General features: G+C 35.1%; 1 protein-coding gene and 1 pseudogene across 4 annotated transcripts; one reads left to right on the top strand and one right to left on the bottom strand.

The window, feature by feature from the left end:
- Positions 1 to 218: 218 nt before the first annotated feature.
- Positions 219 to 13,880, bottom strand: NRPD1A (nuclear RNA polymerase D1A). Of its 3 annotated transcripts, XR_015422231.1 has the most exons (21): positions 13,437 to 13,880; positions 12,785 to 12,854; positions 12,210 to 12,308; positions 11,011 to 11,131; positions 10,790 to 10,914; positions 10,388 to 10,441; positions 10,046 to 10,273; positions 7,858 to 8,013; positions 7,644 to 7,739; positions 5,623 to 7,551; positions 5,334 to 5,503; positions 5,168 to 5,234; positions 4,954 to 5,072; positions 4,671 to 4,819; positions 3,789 to 4,045; positions 3,502 to 3,675; positions 3,279 to 3,416; positions 2,924 to 3,183; positions 2,667 to 2,778; positions 620 to 1,290; positions 219 to 536 (listed from the first exon to the last, which is right to left on the bottom strand). XR_015422231.1 is itself a non-coding variant. In XM_023683590.2 (20 exons), exons 2-20 carry the CDS (start codon positions 12,818 to 12,820, stop codon positions 1,120 to 1,122), a joined length of 4,461 nt encoding a protein of 1,486 aa, XP_023539358.2. In that variant the 5' UTR covers positions 12,821 to 12,854; positions 13,437 to 13,880; the 3' UTR covers positions 551 to 1,119. The 3 variants fall into 3 exon arrangements, 2 of the variants coding, with proteins under 2 accessions (XP_023539358.2, XP_023539359.2); XM_023683590.2 differs by lacking the exon at positions 219 to 536 and having other exon boundaries at positions 551 to 1,290; XM_023683591.2 differs by lacking the exons at positions 219 to 536; positions 12,210 to 12,308; positions 12,785 to 12,854; positions 13,437 to 13,880 and having other exon boundaries at positions 551 to 1,290; positions 10,785 to 10,914; positions 11,011 to 11,035.
- A 4,059-nt stretch (positions 13,881 to 17,939) lies between these two features.
- Positions 17,940 to 21,819, top strand: LOC111800136 ((-)-germacrene D synthase-like; annotated as a pseudogene). The gene is made up of 7 exons (XR_015422119.1): positions 17,940 to 18,066; positions 18,182 to 18,449; positions 18,527 to 18,897; positions 19,442 to 19,660; positions 20,193 to 20,331; positions 20,413 to 20,661; positions 21,378 to 21,819. The product of XR_015422119.1 is annotated as a (-)-germacrene D synthase-like (transcript).
- Positions 21,820 to 22,682: the final 863 nt, after the last annotated feature.

Consider the following 22,682-nt stretch of genomic DNA (forward strand, 5'->3'; position numbering starts at 1 on the left):
AGGAGAAGAACGAACTGTTCTTTATAAGAATATGAAAACATGTTCCTAGCAAACACATTTTAAAAATAACGAGGAAACGCCCAAAATAAAAAACTCAAAAAGAACATCCGTGGATTTGAACTATTATACTATTACAACAATGTTCCTCAACTTCATTTTCACTACGCCTATCAAACTAAAAAAACCACTTATACAAAATTTAAAATCACAATTAAACATTTTTACTAAATAGATATGATGTTAAATTTATAATTTAAAGAAGTTCCCAATACATACAATCTTCTGGGTTGGAAGGTTGCAAGAACAAACACTCGATAATATCTATTCCCTTCTCCAGAAGTTAGTATTAAAGACCCATAAATTCTTAACAACACAAGCACCTAAACAACTCAAAAACCATACTGAATCCTAAACACAACACCCTTTTCGTTGCTTCGAAAATCCAATAAACACGACCCCAAATCGTATTAGCAAGACCGAACCGACCAAATGGCGAAACAGAAAAGGGAAGAAAAAGGCAAGATCCCAGGAGCCTCCTGATAGCAAACAATGCCAAAATGTAGAGAAAACTAAGTTGTTCAATGTATGATTAAGAACATTACATTATGAAGAGACAGACCTGAAAGAGCTTCTCTTTGCTGCTTCCACTAGATCTTTTTTGCCTATTGCTTATATGAAGGCAAATAAGTTAGAGTAGAAGGAGCAAAAAGAAGCTCAGGAATTCAAATATACAGATGAGAGTTTATTATGTTTATTGACAAAAAGAAACAAAGAAACACAATGGTTAACTGCTCATCTAGCTCTCTTCCTCTTCACATATATATTCTACATCCTATACTACTACCTATCGGCGAGATCATAACAGCGTATACATATTCAAAATCTGATGAACCACCACCGTCACAGTCGAAGTGAAAATTCATCAATACTAATAGCGAAACAGGTCAGCAAAGCAACAACCAATACCTTTTTTCGGCATTGCTCGATATAAAGACAATAGGCTAAGTCAAAGACGACGACTCAACTGCGTTCAAACACCCAACAACTTCAGGATAATTTAGATTCAAAACCTGGATACTGTACATATCTGAGCTTCGGAATATGTACATGATAGATAGATCACTCGAACTTGTCTTGCATCCATTTTGACTGATATGCCTTCACTCGATGAGGCGCAATGATCTCCAATGCACCTAAAACACACTTGTGATAAGAGAAATCTTCTGTTGTCCCGTCTGATCGTACCAATATGAAGCAACGCGTATTGGAGTATTTTGAGTGGCTACCAACCTGCAAAAGAACAACCAGGTTGCGGGTCGAGAAATGAATAGATAAATTACATGAATAAACAGGTACCAGGTAACTAGAACTATTTTCTTTTAAATCCTAAAATCCATCCTTGTAAGAAGCATCCTTCAGGGTGTTTCCTGCGTAATCAAATTCTATACTCATTCAACCTGTGGGCATGCTCTTTCTACAGCCAAGCAAGGATCTAGAGAGGGCCAAGATGACATACCATGTCGTGTAGGATTGGAACAAGTTTCTGTTAGGAATCACGGATCTCCACAATGGTATGATATTGTCATTTTGAGTATAAGTTCTCATGACTTTGCTTTGGGCTTCCCCAAAAGGTCTCATACCAATGGAGATGTATTCCTTACTTATAAACTCATGATAATTCCCTAAATTAGCCAATGTGGGACTCCCTCTCAACAATCCTAAACAATTTCCTCGTAGGCACTATACATCCAGTTAGCTCAAGACGTCTTCATCTCTTCATCATATGGCCATGTGAAGTGCATACCTTGCACCCTCATGGTCCTTGAGTTGTGGCTATGGTAACTAATATGATCAAGGTGTACTTATTCTTCAAACAATATCTTAGACTTTTCAGTGAACATAAACAAGTCAGAGATCTCAAGGCTTAATTGCTTCGAGTCGGAGAGGCAATCAGTGAGATGACTTCGCCATGCTAACTTGGGCTCCGTCCTATCTAACCTATTCGAACCTGCCACTGAGACACACCTCTGATATATCCTGGAGAACGCAAAATTGCGTTATTCGCAGAAAATAATAGTGAGCAGATACGGTGCCTTGCAGATACGGTGCCTTGCATCCAGATTAGACTGCTCGAGAATGCTCCGTTCCCAGCAGCTCCCAATCCCGGATCTCTATCATCCTTCAAGGATTTTCTCCCTTCTTAATTCCTAAGAAAAGTCTGTCCATAATTGCTGGAACCCGGACAAGAATGGTTCGGCAGAATGGAACATGCTAACCCGAGAGTCAAAGACTATCGCTCAGAGCAGAGGAAGATAAGAATGGTTAAGGGTTATGACCGGTACGACAGAAAGGAGCATGTACCCCTGAGAGTTCAAGACTGTGAGATCCTACATCGGTTGGGGAGGAGAACGAAACATTCTTTATAAGGGTGTGGAAACCTCTCCCTAACAGACGCATTTTAAAAACCTTGAAGGGAAACCCGAAAGAGAAAACCCAAAGAGAACAATATCTGCTAGAGGTGGCTTAGGCTGTTACAAAAATCATTGCCCGGTGGCCTCTTTCATTGTTTTTACTTAAATTATTCATAATTTTATTATTGTTCGGGGGTGCACGGAGGGGGGATACATGAAATATGCTAAAAGAATTTGATGTTCTATAGAAAATACCTTTATATCCTGAGCTCCAACGCCAATTTTTTCATCCCTTTGAGGATGAAAGTATAAAGCCATCATCAAAGTTGACTTGTCCACTTCATTTAATCTTTCATTTAAAGAATACCTATACACACAAGTGAAATAATTAATTTTCAAGCAATAAACAATTATTAATCGATCTAGAACATGTCCAAATATAAAAAACAACGCATCTAATATAACGATGCCAATTGTACGAGCCAAGAAATACCGAAAGAGGAAGAACTAACTTGCGTAAAATGCTTCTCAATGTATGAGACAGCTTCTGAATATCATTCAATGTCAAGAACTCCCTTAAAATTGATTTAGAAACACTATCCAGCTTTTTAAGTCCTTTAATGGTAGAGCCACCATTTTTATGCACTACAGCACTATATTTCTCATATATAGTGTTTTTATCAAGAGATTCAATCTTCACGTTCGGCTTCTCACAAATGCCTTGGCTACCCAGTAGATTATAAACATCGACGGGCTTATTAAGCTCGTGCCCCTGAAGAGTAAGAACAATTAGAAAACATTAGATAGTTGAAGTACCGCAACAAATAACAGGCACAGTGATATGACACCATAATGTTATAATCTCACCTTCCCAGAGTAAAGGATATCGAACTGTCCCCCGGTTCCCATAGAAGGTATTTTCCCCCACGCCAAGGCGTCTAGACTTCCTGAAAGACTGTCCTTAATTCCAGCCTTAGCAGCTTTAACAAAGGAAGCACCAGGACTCTGCAGAAAACCGAGTACGGATTAAATTTACATTCATTGCTTGCTCATGAGGATTCAAATGAATATTAGAAATTAGATAACTAACTGAGAAGCAAGCTTGCATAAAGGGTGTTTTGACCAAAGCATGTTCCCTTTGGCGTGTTACTCCTTTAACATTTAAGCCAACAAACTCTCCGGTAGCCGAAAGAGTATTTGCAACGAGCAGCAAATGTTCATGACGTATTGTTTTACCGATATCCAATGTTGCAGACTCCAAACTCTACATTAAAATCTTTGAATGGTTAAATTAGAAGCATTCAAAAGTACCCGTGAATGGTCAGATGCAACAACCGGGCCAAACTTGTAGGGAGTAGAGGACGGAAAATTACTCACGTTGAGAAAGTAATTCCTTCCAGAATCTATTCCATATGCCATGCAGAAACTATGGATGTTATCTGGATGACTACGAGACCAATCGATCAAATCCATTATCGGGAGGCAATTATTCATAAGAGTTGCCCAGAATCTAGAATTTCCTTCTCCCGACATGGTCACGCGCAAGTAGAGCTCCCCGTGAGATTTACAATGAGGTTTTGGTACCTTTGGTCGGTCATTCCATGAAATATCTACCTTGTCAATCTCAGCAAAGCCTAATGCGAAAACCAAAGCAGAAAAAAACATAAAATTTTGGTAAATCTAGCCAAATAAAAACCATATTTAGGCATTACGACACACCAATGTAAAAAGTCGCTTCATATTTCAAGAAAGTTATGCCAGTTGAAACAATGAGAAATCAAGAGAAACCTAGCAATTTATTGTAAATATCATCTCATCTTGTCAAACATAAGGCATGGCACATGATATATATAGATATACACACGCACAAACACATCCTCCATCTAAAGCTCAAACCATTAATGACCGAACAATTGGCCTTGTCTTAGGTCTTTTCAAAATAAAGCTCTCTTTTACTAAAACTCGACCCCACTACAACCTCACTTGCTCTCGACTTGTAGATTATTCAAATAGAATGAACCAGGTTCCCAAAATTAAAGCATACCAATTATAACCAGATATGGAAAGAGCCCGAAAACATATCACTGAAGATGTCTTTAACACATTGTAACTACAACTCTAAATTCAAGAAAAAAAAACGAACAACGATAAGTTTTATATCTAACGAAATATTATCAAGTCAAAACGTCAGCTTTTCAGACTGGCCTTGTGTGTGTGGACAAGCACATTAAATATTGGAAGGAAACAAACAGTACAGACCTCTTATAACTGTACCAAGAAGGAAATGAATCAGCAAATCTTGAATGAAATCTAATTGCAGGAAAGAGTTTTTTGTGTTTTCAGCTATTGTAACAGTTAAGCACACGGTATCACCATCTTCTCTCGATGAATCAGCTAGAGAACAATCCCTTAATAGCCAAGCCAAAAAACGACATACAGCTCAAGTGAGATGACAATGGTTAAACTTGCTCCGGTACAAAAAAAAAAAAATCCGAAATACATGAAAGGGGAGATCTAAGTGTCAATGGAAAAATGAACTTACTGGGTAGATATGTGCAAAAAGGGCAAATTTATTTTTGCTTCTTGTCTCACAGAGTCGCACCGCATATTAAGGGAATGGATGACAGAACTAATTTTCAATCTTCTTTTCTTCAAAATTTCCTGGATCGATGAGCCGGAGTTGATACCAGATATAGAGGACTGAAACAATATATACATACATCATATAATGAAAGACGTTTTCCAGATTGCATTACCTTGCATACATGAAAGTGGCAAACCCATGGACTAAAATGCCTTTTCCGGGAGGGCTCTGGGGCGAAGCTAATATCGTAGGAAACGTTGTTAATAATGTCAAACCAAAGATAAACATAGCTAATGAAAATACAACAAAAAAGAATCATAGAAAACATAATAACTTACATAATCATAACACTAGACACAATATCTTTAAAGATTACTCTTTCTAAATGGTTCTTAACTCCTAAAGCTCCATACTCGAATCCATAACTTCGTTTCGAAAGTTTCTCCAATAAGAACAAGGAAAATGTTTGTTTGGGACTATTCCTCTTTGAACCACACTCCAGCACTTTCTGCATGAGTCAAATATATAACAATCAATAGTCTTGATATTAGAAACTAAAGACTTATTTATAAATATATACAAATCCTTGATTTAAATTGTCAAATTGAGAGGAGCAGGCTGCAGTACCTTAAGGTTTAGCAATGGAGAAGTTTCAAGTAGACTAATTGGTTGGTCCAAAGCACTATATGCAGCTTCTGAAAGGGCACAAGCAGCCAATGAACCAACAGGCTGACCACCGATATCACGATTTGTATTATTATTCTCACCATCCAATTCATTAGAGATGCTCATGGGGCTATCAGTATCATAAGAAAACTGAACCAGTTGATTTCCATATGCATTCCTCACTGTTCGATCATATGCATTATATATATCCCGCATTAAAAATGTTAGTTTCCGTGTCAAAGTCCCAGGAACTTCAGCATTGTCACTGAAAGAGCTATCTCGATTTGTCACTGAATGAGCAAAACACTCGAAAGGATTAAGCCCTGAGAGAAAGGAATTTTCGACCACAGCATATGGGATGAAAGACTGAGTACGGTCAGCAAGACCATCCTTCTGAATATAACGAGGCATCTTTTGACTATTCCATGAAGAACATGAGAGTTTATGTGGAAGGCCGAAGGACAGAGTAACCAAAGAGTGTTGCAAGCCAAGACACATGCTATGCTGAACTAATTTCAACAAATTACCCTTGCTTCCAGCCTTGAACATGGTTAAAAGTGAATTGTCTTTTCCAGAATACTTGTACACAAGATTTTGTATCTCACGGAAAACTCTCTTGAAAGCATCAACAGAAGCTTGATTTAGAGCAGCAGATTTCTGCTTCTCATAACTTAAATGCTCCACTTCGATAGATAGCACGTGTTGATTACCTTCATCATCTCCAGAAAGGACATCTTTATGTGAATCCACCATCAGCTGTATTAAATTACACGTTTCCTCCGCTTCTTGTAACCCACAGAAGATATCATCCATCATGTTTTTATGTGAGTGTGAATCAACTGAGAGATACAAATCTGATAGTGAAACACTCAATCCCCTCATTGATAACCATTCACAAAGAACTCTTTGAGCGATGTGCAAGTAGTTCAGGGTCATTCCCTCACAATGTTCTATCAGAGCTTGAAAAGGGTTTCTGCCAGTGTCGCGAAGCCAATAAGATCCTTCAGAAGATAGAAGTTCTCCATTTTTAATGTGAACACGATGAGACGGAGAAGAATAATCAAAATCAGGAGGTAGGAAGATGCTGAATAATTGTTTTCCTGTCCACGCACAACTTCTAAATGAAGGAGCTTTTACAATTGCTGGGGGCAACAACTGATGTAAAGCAAACATTTGCAACTGCTGAATTTGGAAAAGATTTAAAGAAACTCCATCTTCCATAATTAAATGAGCAGCAGTTAAACTATCATGACTAAGTGACAGCAGATTTCTACCACTTTGGCCATTGACTAGCTGTCTATCTAGTGCAACCAGCTCTCTAAGCTCCACTCGGGCCTCAAGTGATTGAGGAACATAACCGTGAAGGCAATCGCCATCGAAATCTCCACGGAAAGGAGAACAACAAAGTGGGTTTAAGGAAAGAACTGAGGAGACTGGAAGAACCCTGACAGATAGGGCAATAAGTGAGTGTTGATGTATGGATGGGGGTCGATTAACCAATACAACATCCCCATCAGCTAGGGGCCTATATATAGTATCCCCCATACTAAGTTCAAGAACGTGACGTACACGAACCAGACGACCTTCACGACGAACAAAAATCTCTCCCTTTTCAACAAGACGAAGGTAACAAGAAGTGCTTAGTTTCTTCATATTCCAAGAACTCAGATGCTCGGATATTTGCAACCACTCTGCAACATGACAAGGTATACCAATTTCACTTAACTCAATGTTTGGATCACCAACAACAACCATGCGGAAACAATGGTCACTCCGCTTTCCAAGAACAACATCTTTGATCCATCTCAAACCATTTGAGCTAGTAGCAGTATCCTTAATTTTCTTTTGCTGGTAAATCAAATCTTTACTTTCTAACTTCTCTGGGCTAAGCTGCATAAAAGAAGTGTCATTATACGCAAGAACAAAAGTTTCACATAATAGTTAAGTCAATTAAGGCAAAAGAAAAAGATGTTGAAAATTGCCTTGGAAATTTTGAGACAATCGAGAACACGAGAACCTAACTCGTTAGCTGTCCCTCTGAAATCAACCAGCTTCTTGTAAGCCCTGGTCCTTTCATCCTTGAATCGTTAAACAGGTTCAAAAGAAACACATTAGAAAGACGCAAATATCATTCAAATATCCTTCTATTTGAATAACATCAACCTAACAATAGAGCATTGAGAAGACAAGTCTTACAAAGACCAAACGCTGTCCACTTGAAAATGAATGTGTCATTTCAGTCACTCGATGACAGTTCGGAGTCACAGGGAAAGAGTTTAGAAACAATGAATCTGTCGCAGACACAAACTTTTTAAGAAATTTTGGGTCGATGTCTTTCAACAAATAATGGACCTGAAATCCAAGAAAAATGTATCACTAAAATATCGGTGCAGTATCAGTAAAGACAAATATCATAGGCTTCCAATAATGTAAGGATTTAAAAGCTTCCAACTAGAAATGCAGAAGGTATAAATGACAAAGAAACACTAGAACCGAAAAGTTGAAACCAAATCAATTTTAAAATGCATCGGTGGAGCAAAGTACAAGATAACGAACACCACTAATTTATAATTTTCGTTAAATTCTCCAGTCTGTTCAAGACTTTTGACACTGCAAAGTTCGTCCACTTAAAAAATTGAGGGAAAAAAACACCGCACAGAAAAACCATGACATGGTATTGGTAAAATTGATAATTTTAAAGCACTAATATGAGTATCAGCATCATAGAGTTTATTGGGTCAGGATAGTCCACTCTTTTCTCTGTTCTCTTTTCTTCCATTGTTTTGTGAGGGGAACAAAGGGATACTTTTCTTTTGGGAGGACTATTGGTTAGGGATAGTCCCCTCTGCGTTTGTAGTTTCAAGTCTTACCGTTTATCAAATAAAGAATCAGTCGGTGGCTACTATTTTGTCTCATCCGACGTTATCTCCTATTTTGGGATTCCTTAGTCCATTGTTTAATAGGGAAACAACAAATGTTATTGATTTTCTTTATTTGCTTGTTAAGTTCTGTTGTACTTCAAGGAGTAAGGATTTCGGTATTTAGAGTTCTAGCACGACCAACAGTTTTCCATGTAAATCCTTCTTTTTCTTGTCTAATTAATCCCTCTACCTTGGGTGTCTTAGTCTTTGTCTCATTGTGGAAGGTAAAAAATTTCAAGAAGATTAAGTTTTTCATTTGACAAGTTATCTCCGGGATCGAATCAAGCATTGGGGCTATGGAGAGATGATTTTTATTTGGCAAAATATCTGTTGAAGCGTGTTGTGAGAAACAATAAAGTTTATAGAAGGCTTAAGTATTCCCTGAGCAATATTCAATTCCTTATTAGATTCATTTATTTGTTTATTAGGCTAAGTATTTGACACATCTAACAATAACAAGTGTCAGAAGGACTCATATTGGACAAAGCACAACAAAACCCTAAGGAAGGCAAGGTTCATGAGTTGAGAAAAAACCGTTACAACCAAACAGTTCCTCGTCAAGGATAATTGATATAAACGAGGAAACAAAGCGCAGAGAGCTCTATCCCCTTTGAGAGTGCCTTTGATTCCACTCGAGATCCATACAAAAGGGAACCGGCCGAGTTTGCTCACAATGACTCTCTACCCAAAGGTTTCTAAACGCATCAGTTTAAAACTATACTCTTTTCTAACCAATGCACCCAAAGTGCTTAAAAACCTTAGGATGACCTCACATACAAACACGAAAGGACATGAAAGTTGACTAAATTGATTGATTTTAACCCTTAGGCAAAAGGGCATAGGAAAAGATTAACCTAATTTTCCCACGAGTATTCCGAAAGCTGCATTATGAAAGATTAAGGGAGAAAGACTGATTCCTTTGCTTTATCATTGGTGTTGGTTCCACCAAGGAAAAGTCGACTGAAAAACTATACATTTCTCAGGAATAAGGGTTTCCCGAGTAAAAAGTCGTCTGCAAAAGAAAAATATGGAGGCTACGGAAAGTGAACTAAGTGCTTAGCCGAGAAGAGCTAATTCCTCAAGGGTACCACCACATTAGCCAAGAGAAGTGGTGAAGCTACCAAGAAGACTACAATAAGGACTTCCAATCCTTTATTGCTTTGGATAAGGATGGTCTTCCACATTATTTTTAAAAAATTGGAAACACCCCCTATGAAAAGAGAATATATTGTTAAATCACGATCCACCCAAAAGCTTAACCGAGTGGGATATGGTAAATTTAATTATATCAATACTTCAACACATAGTAATTGCATCATTAAGCAAATCAGGTTCATTTGTATCAAGAAAAATAATGGTTTCTAAAGTTTATAAGGAAAACAAATAGAGAAAACAATGAAATGTGTATAGCCGAAAAGCCTAAACGAACCAAAACTAGTCAATTTCATAAAGAGGCCCAATACCTGAGCATGTGTTAGGACTTTCCTGTTCGGTCTACAATAACTTTCCTCCTGCTGTTCATCTTTCGGGATAAAATTCCAATAATCAGGAGGCAATCCTCCCCTAGCCACCCTCTTTTGGTACTTCTTCGACATGTTTTCTTTCACTTCCACCATAATCATACTTTTTCTGAACATATCAGTAGTTGAAAGCTTAAACCTCATAGGCGGGTACCAATCCTTAAGACTTCCCTGTTGAGCAACATAGATCATGGTTTGAAAAGATTCTTTTTTCATCAGAACAGTTCTCAAACGATAAACAATTAAGAACGAAATAGAAAAACAAAGAGGGCTAAAAGAACTTACAAAACAATATCTGCAACCTTTAGGTCGATGAAAATCCGACGTGGGATCCTCAACCTGGTATGTGGAAATATAATCAAAATATGCATTTAAAAATAATTTTTATATTTAGATTTAAAGAAGAGAACCTAAGAAAAAAAGCTACCACCACCGCTAGACGAAAAATTCAGAAGGTGAAGAACTATGATGGCAGAATGACATGTTTTTTCTTTGTTTGACGAGAAACAAATTTCCGGTTTACAAATTTCCGGTTTTTCTTTCAGTTATTGATACTGTTTCTTATCCCCTACTAGAATCTACATATTCACATGGTGAAGGTAACCACATTGTTTAATAGCAGAAATTCATAACATTTAAACTAATCATAACAATTCAAGGTTCATCACAATAAGTGAGGTACCTGACCTTGCCCCATAGTTCCCGCCGGATAGATTTACACCCTGGACAAACTTTATTCAACACTTGTGCAACTTCCGAGAGAAAATACGGATGGATTATAGTATACGGAAATTTGATAGCACCAAAATGACCTTACAAAACAATTCAAGGAAAAAAACGTTAGTACACTCCAATGTGTGAAAGGAAAGTCAACAAGTAATATCTTTATACAGTGACTAGCTAATTACCTTCACAACATTTGAGAACGCTCGCACCACATGTAGTGCACTGATAAGATGGATTAGGAAGTCCCAACTTAGGATCAGATACCTCGCAGGCTGCCTCAATGTTTATCACTGCTATATTCTCCTGTTTTATCGATCACATCAGAAATATCAAAGTCAAATCCAGTATATATAGCGACACAGAGCCATACAAAATTTAAGGCACGTATGAACTCACAAGGGCACCTTCGGTTTCTTATCCAACAACAATTTTTTTGTAAATGAAACAAATATATATGGAATAAAAACTAAGATAAGAAAATGTGTAGGGCAACGAGAGAAAGTAGGGAGTTGTCCATCATACTTATATTGGAAACCCACTAAAATGAAATGAAGAATGTTAGTTGTGTTGCAGTCAAGATCCCATGTTGGTTGAGAGAATGCTAGAACACTATATCCCAGCCAAAAATGTTGGGATGATGTAGAAGTTTCTTGTGATATCGAAGCAAATGTGACGACTGGCATCAACTAAATATAGCTCTAAGGAAAGACGTCCAAAATATTTTTTCACCCTCACAACATCATAACTGATGGTAGGAGACTTAATTTTTCCACTGCTGCCTGACCCAAAATATTGTAAAAGCTTCTTTCCTCCAGTACGTGCCCAGACAATGAATTCAAAGAACCACCCTGTTGGGTGCCTTTGTTTCAAAAGACAGGATTGTACAATTGTTGTCTCGAAATTGTTTGAAGGAATGCATTGACACCGAAAGTTGCAAAACCCATGGTTAACCTTGAAAGCCATAAATTTGAGGAAGAGGATATTCTTTGCAATATCGACCCAAGGCCCTCCCTCGATTTACCTATTGGATTTAAAGGTAGCCAACCGAGGGCATTGTCTAATACATGCTAGCAATAACTCTCCTCCATTGAGATCCTTTTTCTTGAGTGAATCTCCACCGCCATTTAGTAGCAAGTGACTGTTCCTTTGATGAAAAGCTCGAATCCATTCAACTAGTACTGTTCATAACATATATATCCAGGTAATCCAAAACCCAAAAACCCTATCATAAACCCTGGCCCCAAAAAAAATAAGATAGTGATTGATCTGTTTTTTCTTTTCGAACAAAAAACAAAATTTTCATAACAAGTGAATGTTTTTTAAAATTATTGACTTCCTAAAGCAGTATATGTATTTATCATATCACCATTAAAACACTTACCATATCCTGCTGAGTTGAGACACTAAAATTTACGCCAACAAGGACACCAGATGGAATTTGTAGCTCGCTATCCTGTTCGTCTTCCATATGGTTCATCGCCTGGTGCATTTGAAATAAATTAAATAAGCTATACGGCATCTAAATCACAAAGGGAAACGTGGAGCGATGTTGATCAGAAACCCAAAAGAAAATAACAATGACATTTAATAGAAGCTTTCTGGAACTTTAAAAAGGTGATATAGGAAGTCGATGTAAAACTTGATCTGGAGATTACTGAAACTAAAAGGCAACAAAAACTTGTGCAAGTAAGAATAGCCCTTGATGATGGAAAATAAAGTGGATGAACTAACAAAGCTTGTGCAAGTAAGAATAGCAAAGCATTAGGGCATGATGAAGATAAGCAGAGATCAGTTCAACAGGCCTAGGCAAACTCTACATACTCTAGAAGCCTCAAGAGAAAAAGAGACATGTTTAAGTCGAAAATTTAGACAATAGAAGTATACAACGAGTGGCTTAATACAATATAAGTTAAGGGATTATTCAACTCTAGAACTACAGCATCCTAAACATTATACCTTCTGGCTCGATCGAAAGCCTCCAGCGAAATTCATACAACTTCTTCTCCGAGCAAAGCCAATTCAGCAGCTGAAGAAATAAATAAGACAACAAACTCATATTCATGTGTCAGGCCAAGCTGTTGTGCCTTCAAATATTATAACTTTGACTCATCCTTAGGACTTCAAGTAGAAAATGCACTGATTTTGCACATAAAAGTTAACAGAAACAACATGATATCACATAATCAACTAAGTCCTCGGCATTAGAGAATGTTGATGTATAAAGAAACATAAACAGAATCATGAATGTTTCAAAAGTAAAGCAAAACTTCTTGCTTCCATTAGCTCAATGAGCTCAACTCTTTGATGGGCAAATTTCAACATTTGGGGCAAAGGGCTCCTTTATAAAACCTCAAAACTTCATGATCGACATGCTATATAGCCATCAAAGTTGATCATCCAAACAAAAAACACTCATTCCATTCACCATCCGAATGATCCCAGGAACCAAGAACACCAAGAAAATGCAGAAAATCGGCATGATCAACCAAAAGCAAGAAACCCAAATGCAATGCAGTAGTATAAGTGCAAAGATCCCACATTTTAGACATGCAAAGCAAAACCCCATTAGAACCCAGAAATCAAAATCTAGAAAGGAGAGATAACATACTCGAGAGTGAGAGAAAGAGCAGGAGTTGGTTCAATGTGGGGGTTCAGAGGAATCAAAGCGCGCAACCCCAGGAACGAAATTTCTTGGTTTACAGTTCTGGCAAAGGGGGTGGGGGAGCTGTAAAACCGTTATGGAAAAGTGAAGAGAAAAAGGGGAAAAGGGGTTGTTCCAAAACGGGGAAGAGGGAAGAGGGAAGAAGAAGGAGGGGGCGGGGGGGGGGAAGGGGTTGAGTATCGACGCCGGCCTCTTCCCTGTTCCTTTTCCCACCAACCAGAAGCTACACGCCGAGTTCGAGGAGTAGAATCAGTCCAAAACCAGGCCGATAAAAGAGGTGCTTGGAGTTCTGAGAAATTGACCCTTTCTGTTCCGTTTTATTACGATTCTGACACTTCATAAGCTTTCTTCTGCGATTGCTCTCGTGGGATGGATTATGATGAGAAGGTCATGTCTTTCTGAACTTTTTCCACAATTTCTCCCTTCCTAATTTTCAACCACAGATTCCTTCTTCTGCAACAACCATTTCCATTTTTTCTCACTCAATTAATTTAATATTTTATCTCAACAATATATATTTTTTTTTTTTTAAAACGTTTCAATAATACTATTTCCATAAATAAGTCAAAAAACAATTTACATTTAACTTTAAAATAATTTTTCTTTTTTATTTTTTTTACTAAAAGTATAAATGTATTAATATATGAATATTTTTGAAACGTGTATTAATATATTTTTGAAGTTTTAAAAAAAATTAAAAGAATAAAGAAACTTTGAAATATTAAAGGATTTTATTCGGTAAAGTTAAGGTTAATTTGTTTGAAATAGTATTAAAAAAATTAAAATTCAAAGATATTTTTTCAATAAAATGCCAAATTATTAGGTGTTTTTTTTTTTATTAATTAAAATTTATATGGTTTTTAAATTATAAATTTTATTTTTAGATTTATATTTGTCTAATTCTTCGTGTTTAATAAATCACTGTAATTTAAAACTATTTGATAGTTTATATTTAATATTTTAGATATATTTCAACTTTTTAAAAATTATGTAATTACGTTTATAAACTTAAAAAATATCTTTAATTTTAAATTTATTATTCTCTCATTTTCATTTGCAAATATTTTTAAAAAAATAATAATAAAGAAACAATTCGAGAGAAAATCAGAGAGTGAGACAATCTATAAACCCTAGATAAAAAAAAGTCGTACATATAATAACACTTGTATTATTTTAATTATTTTGACGTTACTTTTAAATATTTATTAAAGTATCTACTAGTCATAATATTTTAAAAAAAAATTAAAAAAAAATTCAAGTATATTCATTAAACCTTGAAACAAAGTAACTTTGGGGTATTTTTTTAATTATTTTAAAAGAGTATTAATTGAAATTTAAATTTTTTTTTTTTTTTTTTTTTGTAGACCAAATATAAAGTTAATAAATATTTTTATAATTTAGCATTTAAAAATTTGATAATTCAATGCCACCAACAATTTTTTATTAAATAAATAAGGAACCGTACTCCAATGACGCAGACCCTTGCAGAACTTGCGGTCAAAATCTAAAAACAATTACAAAATTAAATTAAATTAAATAAAAGTCATTGTGCATATATAATATTATTTATTTTTTTAACTAAATTAAAAAAAACATATTATTTAACCTAATTCATAACTTTTAAATTATGATTAAAAATTAATTTGTTCTTGAAAATATCAATGTAGTAACTTCCTTGGTAATAATTTTAGTCGTTTTATAGTATTTTATTTTTAAAATTAATTCTATTAATATTATTTCCATTAATGAATTTTGTTGTTTTTTTATTATTTTTTGTTTTTCCATTATGTTTCTAACAGAAAACATTTAAGTATTATATGGTCAGTACAAACATAGAACACTCTCTAATGGTGCAGGGAGGAACAATTTGACGTACTACGATCACATATAGAAGTGTTGTCCCTTCAACTCCACAATATGGAACCTTCTCAATAGCTCCCGTTACTTTATGAGGTTATTTGGTTACTCAGTCATCTTGATCTGTGTGAGGGTCTTGAGCTAGCTTTTTTGAAGAGGCCTAATGAAAAACAGGTGATTTTCGAAATTCATTCTTGATTTCATCGATGTTCGTGGGTTTAGTTTTATTTTTCAAACTCGACACGTTTGAGGTGCATTATGGGTCAATTGATTGGGGCTTTAGATTCGACGTTGCACACCCATCGTCTTCGTTGTAGTATGTCATTAAGAATCGTCGTGGAACGTGGTAACTAAATTATATTTGGTTGGGTCCAACACCAATTCCACTTTTGTCCACAATACACTCAAGTCCATTCTTGCCCAATTTTCAACCCCAATTCCACTTTTCACGTACACACTTAATTAAATATCTATACATTTTTTTAGATTCTCACAGCTTAATGACAACCATGCATAAATAGTTTCAATTTCACTAAAGAATCGTTCGTGAACATATAGCGTGGATAAGAAACTGTAAAGGAAATCAATGATGAAAAACCGTAAAAGAAAGCAATGATAGATCGATTGCTAAAGGGCAAAGACATGGATGTCAGTTCTCCTATGTCTGTTTGTTCTTTTCCGTCAAATACTACTGACTACTGTTAGGTTATGGAGCGTTTATATATAGTAAAACTATATATGTATATATATATATATATATATATATATGGTAAATGACATATAAATAAATTGTCGTAAATAGTAAATAGCCAGTAAAAGGTTATGGTAGATAATTATAGATAGCATATGGTTATATTTGGTAAACCTATATATAATAAGATAAACCATATATATATGGTTGCAAAGTTTGAGAATATACTTTATGTATTCTCTCATACGGTACATATTTGAAATCATCGATACAAATACTTTAGCCAATATTCTCGTCTTGTTTTTTGTGTTCATCTAGATTGAATGTGTGCGTTGTTGTGCGATCCTAACAATTACCAACGTCACTAAAGTTAAGGGAAAATGAAGAAAAAATAAGGTATAATATTTTAATGTGACGAATTTAAAATAAGGTGAGAAATTTTGCATACTTTATATTATATATATATATATATTTGCTTTATAATTTTGGTCCTACAAACTTTATAGGTCTCTAAATTTTTGGGTATGTTCTTAAGCTTTCAATTATGTAAATTTATTAAATTTTCAATTTTATGTTATTTAAAGTCTTTTGATCTATTTAATATTTCTTAAAATTTATGAACGTGTTAGAGCAAAATTGAACGTTTAATGTACTATTATGTACAAACGTTAAACGCTTTGCTTTGGACTTCTCAAAAAACCTCGTTCAATCGAAATAGGACAAAGGAAGATGAAAGAAAATAAAAAAAAAATATATCATAAAATTTTGCACAATTTAAAAAATAAACAATGAGACAATTAAAAGACAAACACAAATGGGAGCAGTTCAAAATTATTTACGAAATGGAGACCATAGATCGAGATATAAATTTAAACAATACAAAAGACTCCTGAAGACACAAAAATCGATGCTCCAAGATGACTCATTTTGTGTGTAACGCTTAATAAGACGATAGAGTTAGTTGGAGTCGATCCAAGTTACTACTATTGTAATCAAATTTAAATATTTTTATATTATAATGAACGATAATATTCAAGTTTTGTACAGTGAAACCAATATTTTCTTCCTTTAAAGTCAAGGTTGGAAGTGACAAGAAATAGACAATTTTAAAGCATTTTCTCGGAGTTTAATCAAAATTTTGCATTTTTGCATTTATTAGATGAAAGGAAGATCGATAATGGAAGCTCGATATCCAATGAACTTTTGGTGATATGACCCTCGACCATATCTTTAAAAACTTAATTTAAACAAAGATTTCCTGTTATCACTCGAGACAATATTCTTATTAATAAACTACCTAAAAGTGTATAAGGTGTCACGTGCCACGTTTTTGCTAGGGAAGACGTCTTTTTATGATGGGAGTTCATCGAACCAGTAACAGACTTCTAGTGAAAATACTATCTATCGCTTAGTACAAGAAGAAACGACACATAGCTATATTGCATAGTAATAATACAAGAAATAATAAGAAGATAAGCCACGTAGTACATGTTAAACATATATCATATAATTGTCTATCTTAGTCTAAAAACGTTCTAATAGTAAGATGACCTACATGAAGGCCTAAGCGAAAGTCACTAAATTCTCAAGTTGATATTCAGTCAATCTTACTTGTCGGGGTTTGAATACACCTATGACGTTCCACAACATCATAATTAGAACATATTTATGGAATTATCTAACTCTCGATCTCAACGCTTCCAAATATGCCAATAATGACTTCATATTGGTTCGAAATGGAAAGACGGTATCAAAATTACCAAATAGAGTCATTTAAGGTGAGCCGAGCCAAGGAGAGCTGATGGGAAGCTGTCGAGCCGAGCACGAGGCGACAAACCTTTCCCATGCAAACGCTTCCTATAAATATCACTCTCAAACCTCCAAAGTTCAAAACAAAAAGAAGATACACCAGCCATGGCCTCAAAGGATAATACCTCATTCGATGATGGGGATGTTCCTCGTCGATTTGCAAACTTTCCACCAAGTGCATGGGGAGATTTCTTCATTTCCTATGATTCCAACACTATGGTATTTCAAATATATTATTTTGTTGTTCTTTAAATTACTAATTTTGATTCAATCTTTCGTGTTTATTTCATTCTGATTCTACAATGATATCGTTTATTTTTGTACAATTATTAAGGAAAATCAGTTAGAAGAGAAGATGATCGAGAAACAGCTTCAAAAGCTAAAAGAAGAAGTGATGAACATGTTTGTGACAACAGACAAGTCTTCGGAAAAATTAAGGTTGATAGATTCAATTCAACGCTTAGGTTTGTCCCATCACTTTCAACTGGAAATTAATGAAACACTTCAACTTCTGCAAAGCTCTTCCGACGATGATGACGATATTTACAATATTGCCCTTAAGTTTCGATTGCTTAGACAAGAAGGTTATTCTATTTCATCGGGTAAGTCTCTAGCTCTACCATTTTAAAAATTTATAGAAAAAAATGAAAATCGAATTTGATTCGTAAATTTTGAGCAGAGATATTCAACAAGTTTATAAACGAAAAGGGAGAATTCAAAGAATCAATGGTGAAAGACAAAAGTGGAATATTAAGTTTGTACGAGGCGTCCCATTTAAGAATGAACGGAGAGTATACATTAGATAAAGCTTTGAAGTTCACAACTACTCATCTTCAAGAAATGGCCATGGATGACACCTCTCCTTTAGTAGATGAAGCCAAGCATGCTTTGAAGTGGCCAATCTATAAAGCTGTTCCAAGGCTTAAGACCAAGCACTACATTTCTGTCCATCACAATGATCCACCAAACAGTGTTTTGCTCACTTTTGCAAACTTTGGATTACACCACAACTCAAAAACTTTACCAGAAAGAACTCGGTCGACATGCGAGGTTTGACGTAAATTTTTTTTTAGAGATGTTTTAAATATTCGATAACATGAAAATCTCGATCAATTTAACCCAATTCAATTCGGGTTGGGCTTGATTATAACGTATTTAAATTGAATTAAGTTCAAATAAATGAAAACTTTACAGTAGTTTACAGTTTCTCCTAAAACTATATTGAGTTGAATTGAATCGGTTGATTTTAAAATATAATTTTTTTTTTTTGTGCTTTCTATCAAATTATATATACATATTTTAACATTTTACTTATATTAAAAATAAAAATTTGAACTTCGTCACCTTTATTTAGTTCAAAGTTTAATTTAGGCGTTTGTGCATAAATATGTAGGGTTAGAAATCACGACTCTCCACACTAGTATGATATTGTCTGTCCACTTTCAGCACAAGCACTCATGACTTTGTTGGCTTTGTTTTGGGCTTCTCCAAAAAGCCTCCTACCAATGGAGATAATATTCCTCATTTATAAATCCATGATCTTCACTAAATTAGCTAAACGTAGGACTCACTCCTAATAATCCTCAACATGTAGGTGGTGGAAGCAGTTGAATTTAATAGAAAGACTATCTTTTGCACGAGATCGGGCCGTGGAGAGCTACTTTTGGGCGTTGGGAGTGTACTATGAACCCAACTACTCGGTTGGTAGAATGATATTAGCCAAAATTATTGCTCTAGCAACGGTTCTGGATGATATGTACGATGTATATGCTACATTGGATGAACTTGACCTATTCACAGAGGCAATTGAAAGGTTTAAGCTCTTTTTAACTCTTCGTTATATTTGGTTCATGAACTAGCTCTTCTGAATTGTCGTAAAAATTTGGATCATGAATAATTGGATTTAAGAATAGTATATTCTCCACTTCGATTTCGAATTTATTGGATTCATTTGGTTTATCTCCCATATTTTCATGTATGAACGTTAATACTGATTTGAGAGAATTAAGATTGCTATATCTATATTAAAACTTGTCCAGCATTATTTTGAGACGTGAAGTCATTGTCATTTGTGTTTTCCTAAAGTCAATTGGGAGGACTTTTGTTAGAGATTTTGTAATGTGAGAGTGTGAGAGATAAACTTGTAAACATTTTGGTTACAGTGATTGGCTGCCACCCGTGGATATAGGAGAATTTTTTCACTCCAAACCACGTAAATTTTCGTGCCGCTTTGTTTAATTTCTATTCGTGATTGTGTTAGTGGGGTCGATGTAGTTTCCATTTCCGCTACAACAATTGATATCAGAGCATCGGATTGAATCTTATGCCTTTTGATTAAATTTCAGGTGGGATACTAACTGCATGGAGAAGCTCCCAGAGTACATGAAGATATTTTATGAAGTGATATTAAAAACCTATGAAGAGTTTGAGGAAGATATGAGCAAGGACATCATTAACTATGCCATTAATTATGCAAAAGAAGCGGTATGAGTTGTTGCACACTAATCTAATCTAATGTTCATCACAAATAATGGCTCTCTTTCTAATTCTTTGTTTTGGGAACAGTTTAAAAGGCAGTGTAGAGTTTATTTTATGGAAGCTAAATGGTACCATGAAGGATATGTGCCAAGCATGGAGGAGTACATGAAAGTGTCCATTGTATCCACTTGTTACTATCTTTTTGCTCCAATTTCATTTCTTGGTATGGGCGTTGCTGCTTCTGAAGAGGCTTTCAAATGGGTTGAGAGTGATCCAATGATGCTCAAGGCAAGTGGAATAATTGGGAGGCTCATGAATGACATAACTTCACACAAGGTACACAACCCATTTAAAGTAAAGGGGAGAATTAATATTAAGTTTTGTTCATATATTTAGCTTCATTCAAGCTCACCTAATGGTGGGTATTAATTAGTTTCGAAGTGAAAAGTAATCGTGTAATGACTCAAACCCACCGCTAGCAGATATTGTTCTTTTTGGACTTTTTCTTTTCGGGTCTTCGTTCACGGTTTTTAAAACGCGTAGGGAGAGGTTTCCACACCCTTATAAAGAATGTTTATTTCTCCTCCCCACCAATGTGGGATCTCACAATGAACTGATAGTAAGGGATCCCATATCTGTTGGAGAAGAGAATGAAACATTTCTTTTATAAGGGTGTGGAAACCTTCTTAAAACCCTTGAGGGGAAGCCCAAAGAGGAAAGCTCATAGAGAACAATATTTGTTGCGGTGGGCTTGGACGGTTGCAAATGATATTAGAGCTAGACACCGGGTGATGTGCTAGTGAGGAGGCTGAGCCCCGAAAGGGGATAGACACGAGGTGGTGTGCTAGCAAGGACTCTGGGTCCCGAAGGGGGTAGATTGTGAGATCCTATATCGGTTGGGGAGGAGATCGAAACATTCTTTATAAGAATCTTGAGGAGAAGTGGGAAAGAAAAAGTCCAAAGAGGACGGCATCTATTAGGAATGGGCTTGAACCGTCACAAATCACTTGGAAGCCGTTTGATAATCAATTTTTTTTCTCTTTGGTGATTAGTTTGAACAAGAGAGAGGGGACGTTGGGTCAGCGGTTGAATGTTACATGAAGCAACATGGAGTATCAGAAGAAGAAACGTTGGTTGCATTGGAAAATGAAGTAGTAAGAGCATGGAAAGATGTAGTTGAAGACTATATGAAATCATCCAACATTTCAAAGGAGATCTGCATGCGTGTGTTGAATCTTGCACGCCTCTCAGACCGCTTTTATAAAGAGGAAGATGGTTACACATTCGCTGATGGAACAACCAAATGTTTCATTGCCTCTACCCTTGTCGACCCCGTACCAATATGATTCATCTACATTGTAGTTTTTTTCTTTAGCTCCATCTTTCCTAAATGATGCCTATAGTTCTAACGAATTACAACAACACTTGTTTGAGATTTGAATCACTGATCGATCGTGTCAAACATGAATGATTCTAGACATGCAACTTAAATTACATGGAATTACAAAGAAACTTAGCTCTATACTAAATGAAAGGTAACAACACTTAGCCCTAATGATGAGAAATCACTAGAGAAAATAAAACTCGGATTACCTTGTTGATCTAATATCTCAAGGAGAATACTTGTTTGTGATTTAAACATCATAAGATTGATCATGTCAAGCTGGAAAGTTTTAAACATACCATTTAAACTACATAAAATTACAAAAGAAACTTAGGCATCGACTAAAGAAAAACAAAACTCTTTTTACTATGTTTTCCAAGTCCAATATAACATACATGGTTTTGTACTGCCTCGTAGTAAAAACTCATAATCTTCATTGATACATCCAAATGTTTATTTTCATATCTTATAACCATAATTAACTCCGATGTATACGTTATGACTATAATTAGCATTTATGTAGTGTAGATAGATAATTTCTATCTATATATTGACAGTCAAAAACTTTTATGAACTTTTTTTTTATAAAGGCTATGAGCTTTAAAGATACTTTTAAAATTTTATGAATATTTTTAAACATAGTTCTATCGGTTAAAAGTTAAAAGGATATTAATAAAAGTTTATAGCTAAATGATATTTTTTTTAAAAGCTTAAGAGTATTATTAAAAAATTTGAAAGTTTATGGAGATATTTTTATAATAAAATATAAAATTTAAGAATATTTTTATTAATTAAATGTAACGATTCTATTTTTCTACGGTAATAAAGTCGTTACTACGTACATGAATTAATTAAGATACCGGATAAAGTCTTTTAAAATAATTTCAAAATTGTGTCATAGGCTTATAGGTTCATAACAAAATCATAAAAACAGTTATACCGGAAAACAAATCAAGTGAATCTTAAATAAAAA

This window comes from Cucurbita pepo, chromosome 8 (assembly GCF_057944985.1).
Source record: "Cucurbita pepo subsp. pepo isolate OVF chromosome 8, ASM5794498v1, whole genome shotgun sequence".
NCBI classification, from domain to species: domain Eukaryota; kingdom Viridiplantae; phylum Streptophyta; class Magnoliopsida; order Cucurbitales; family Cucurbitaceae; genus Cucurbita; species Cucurbita pepo.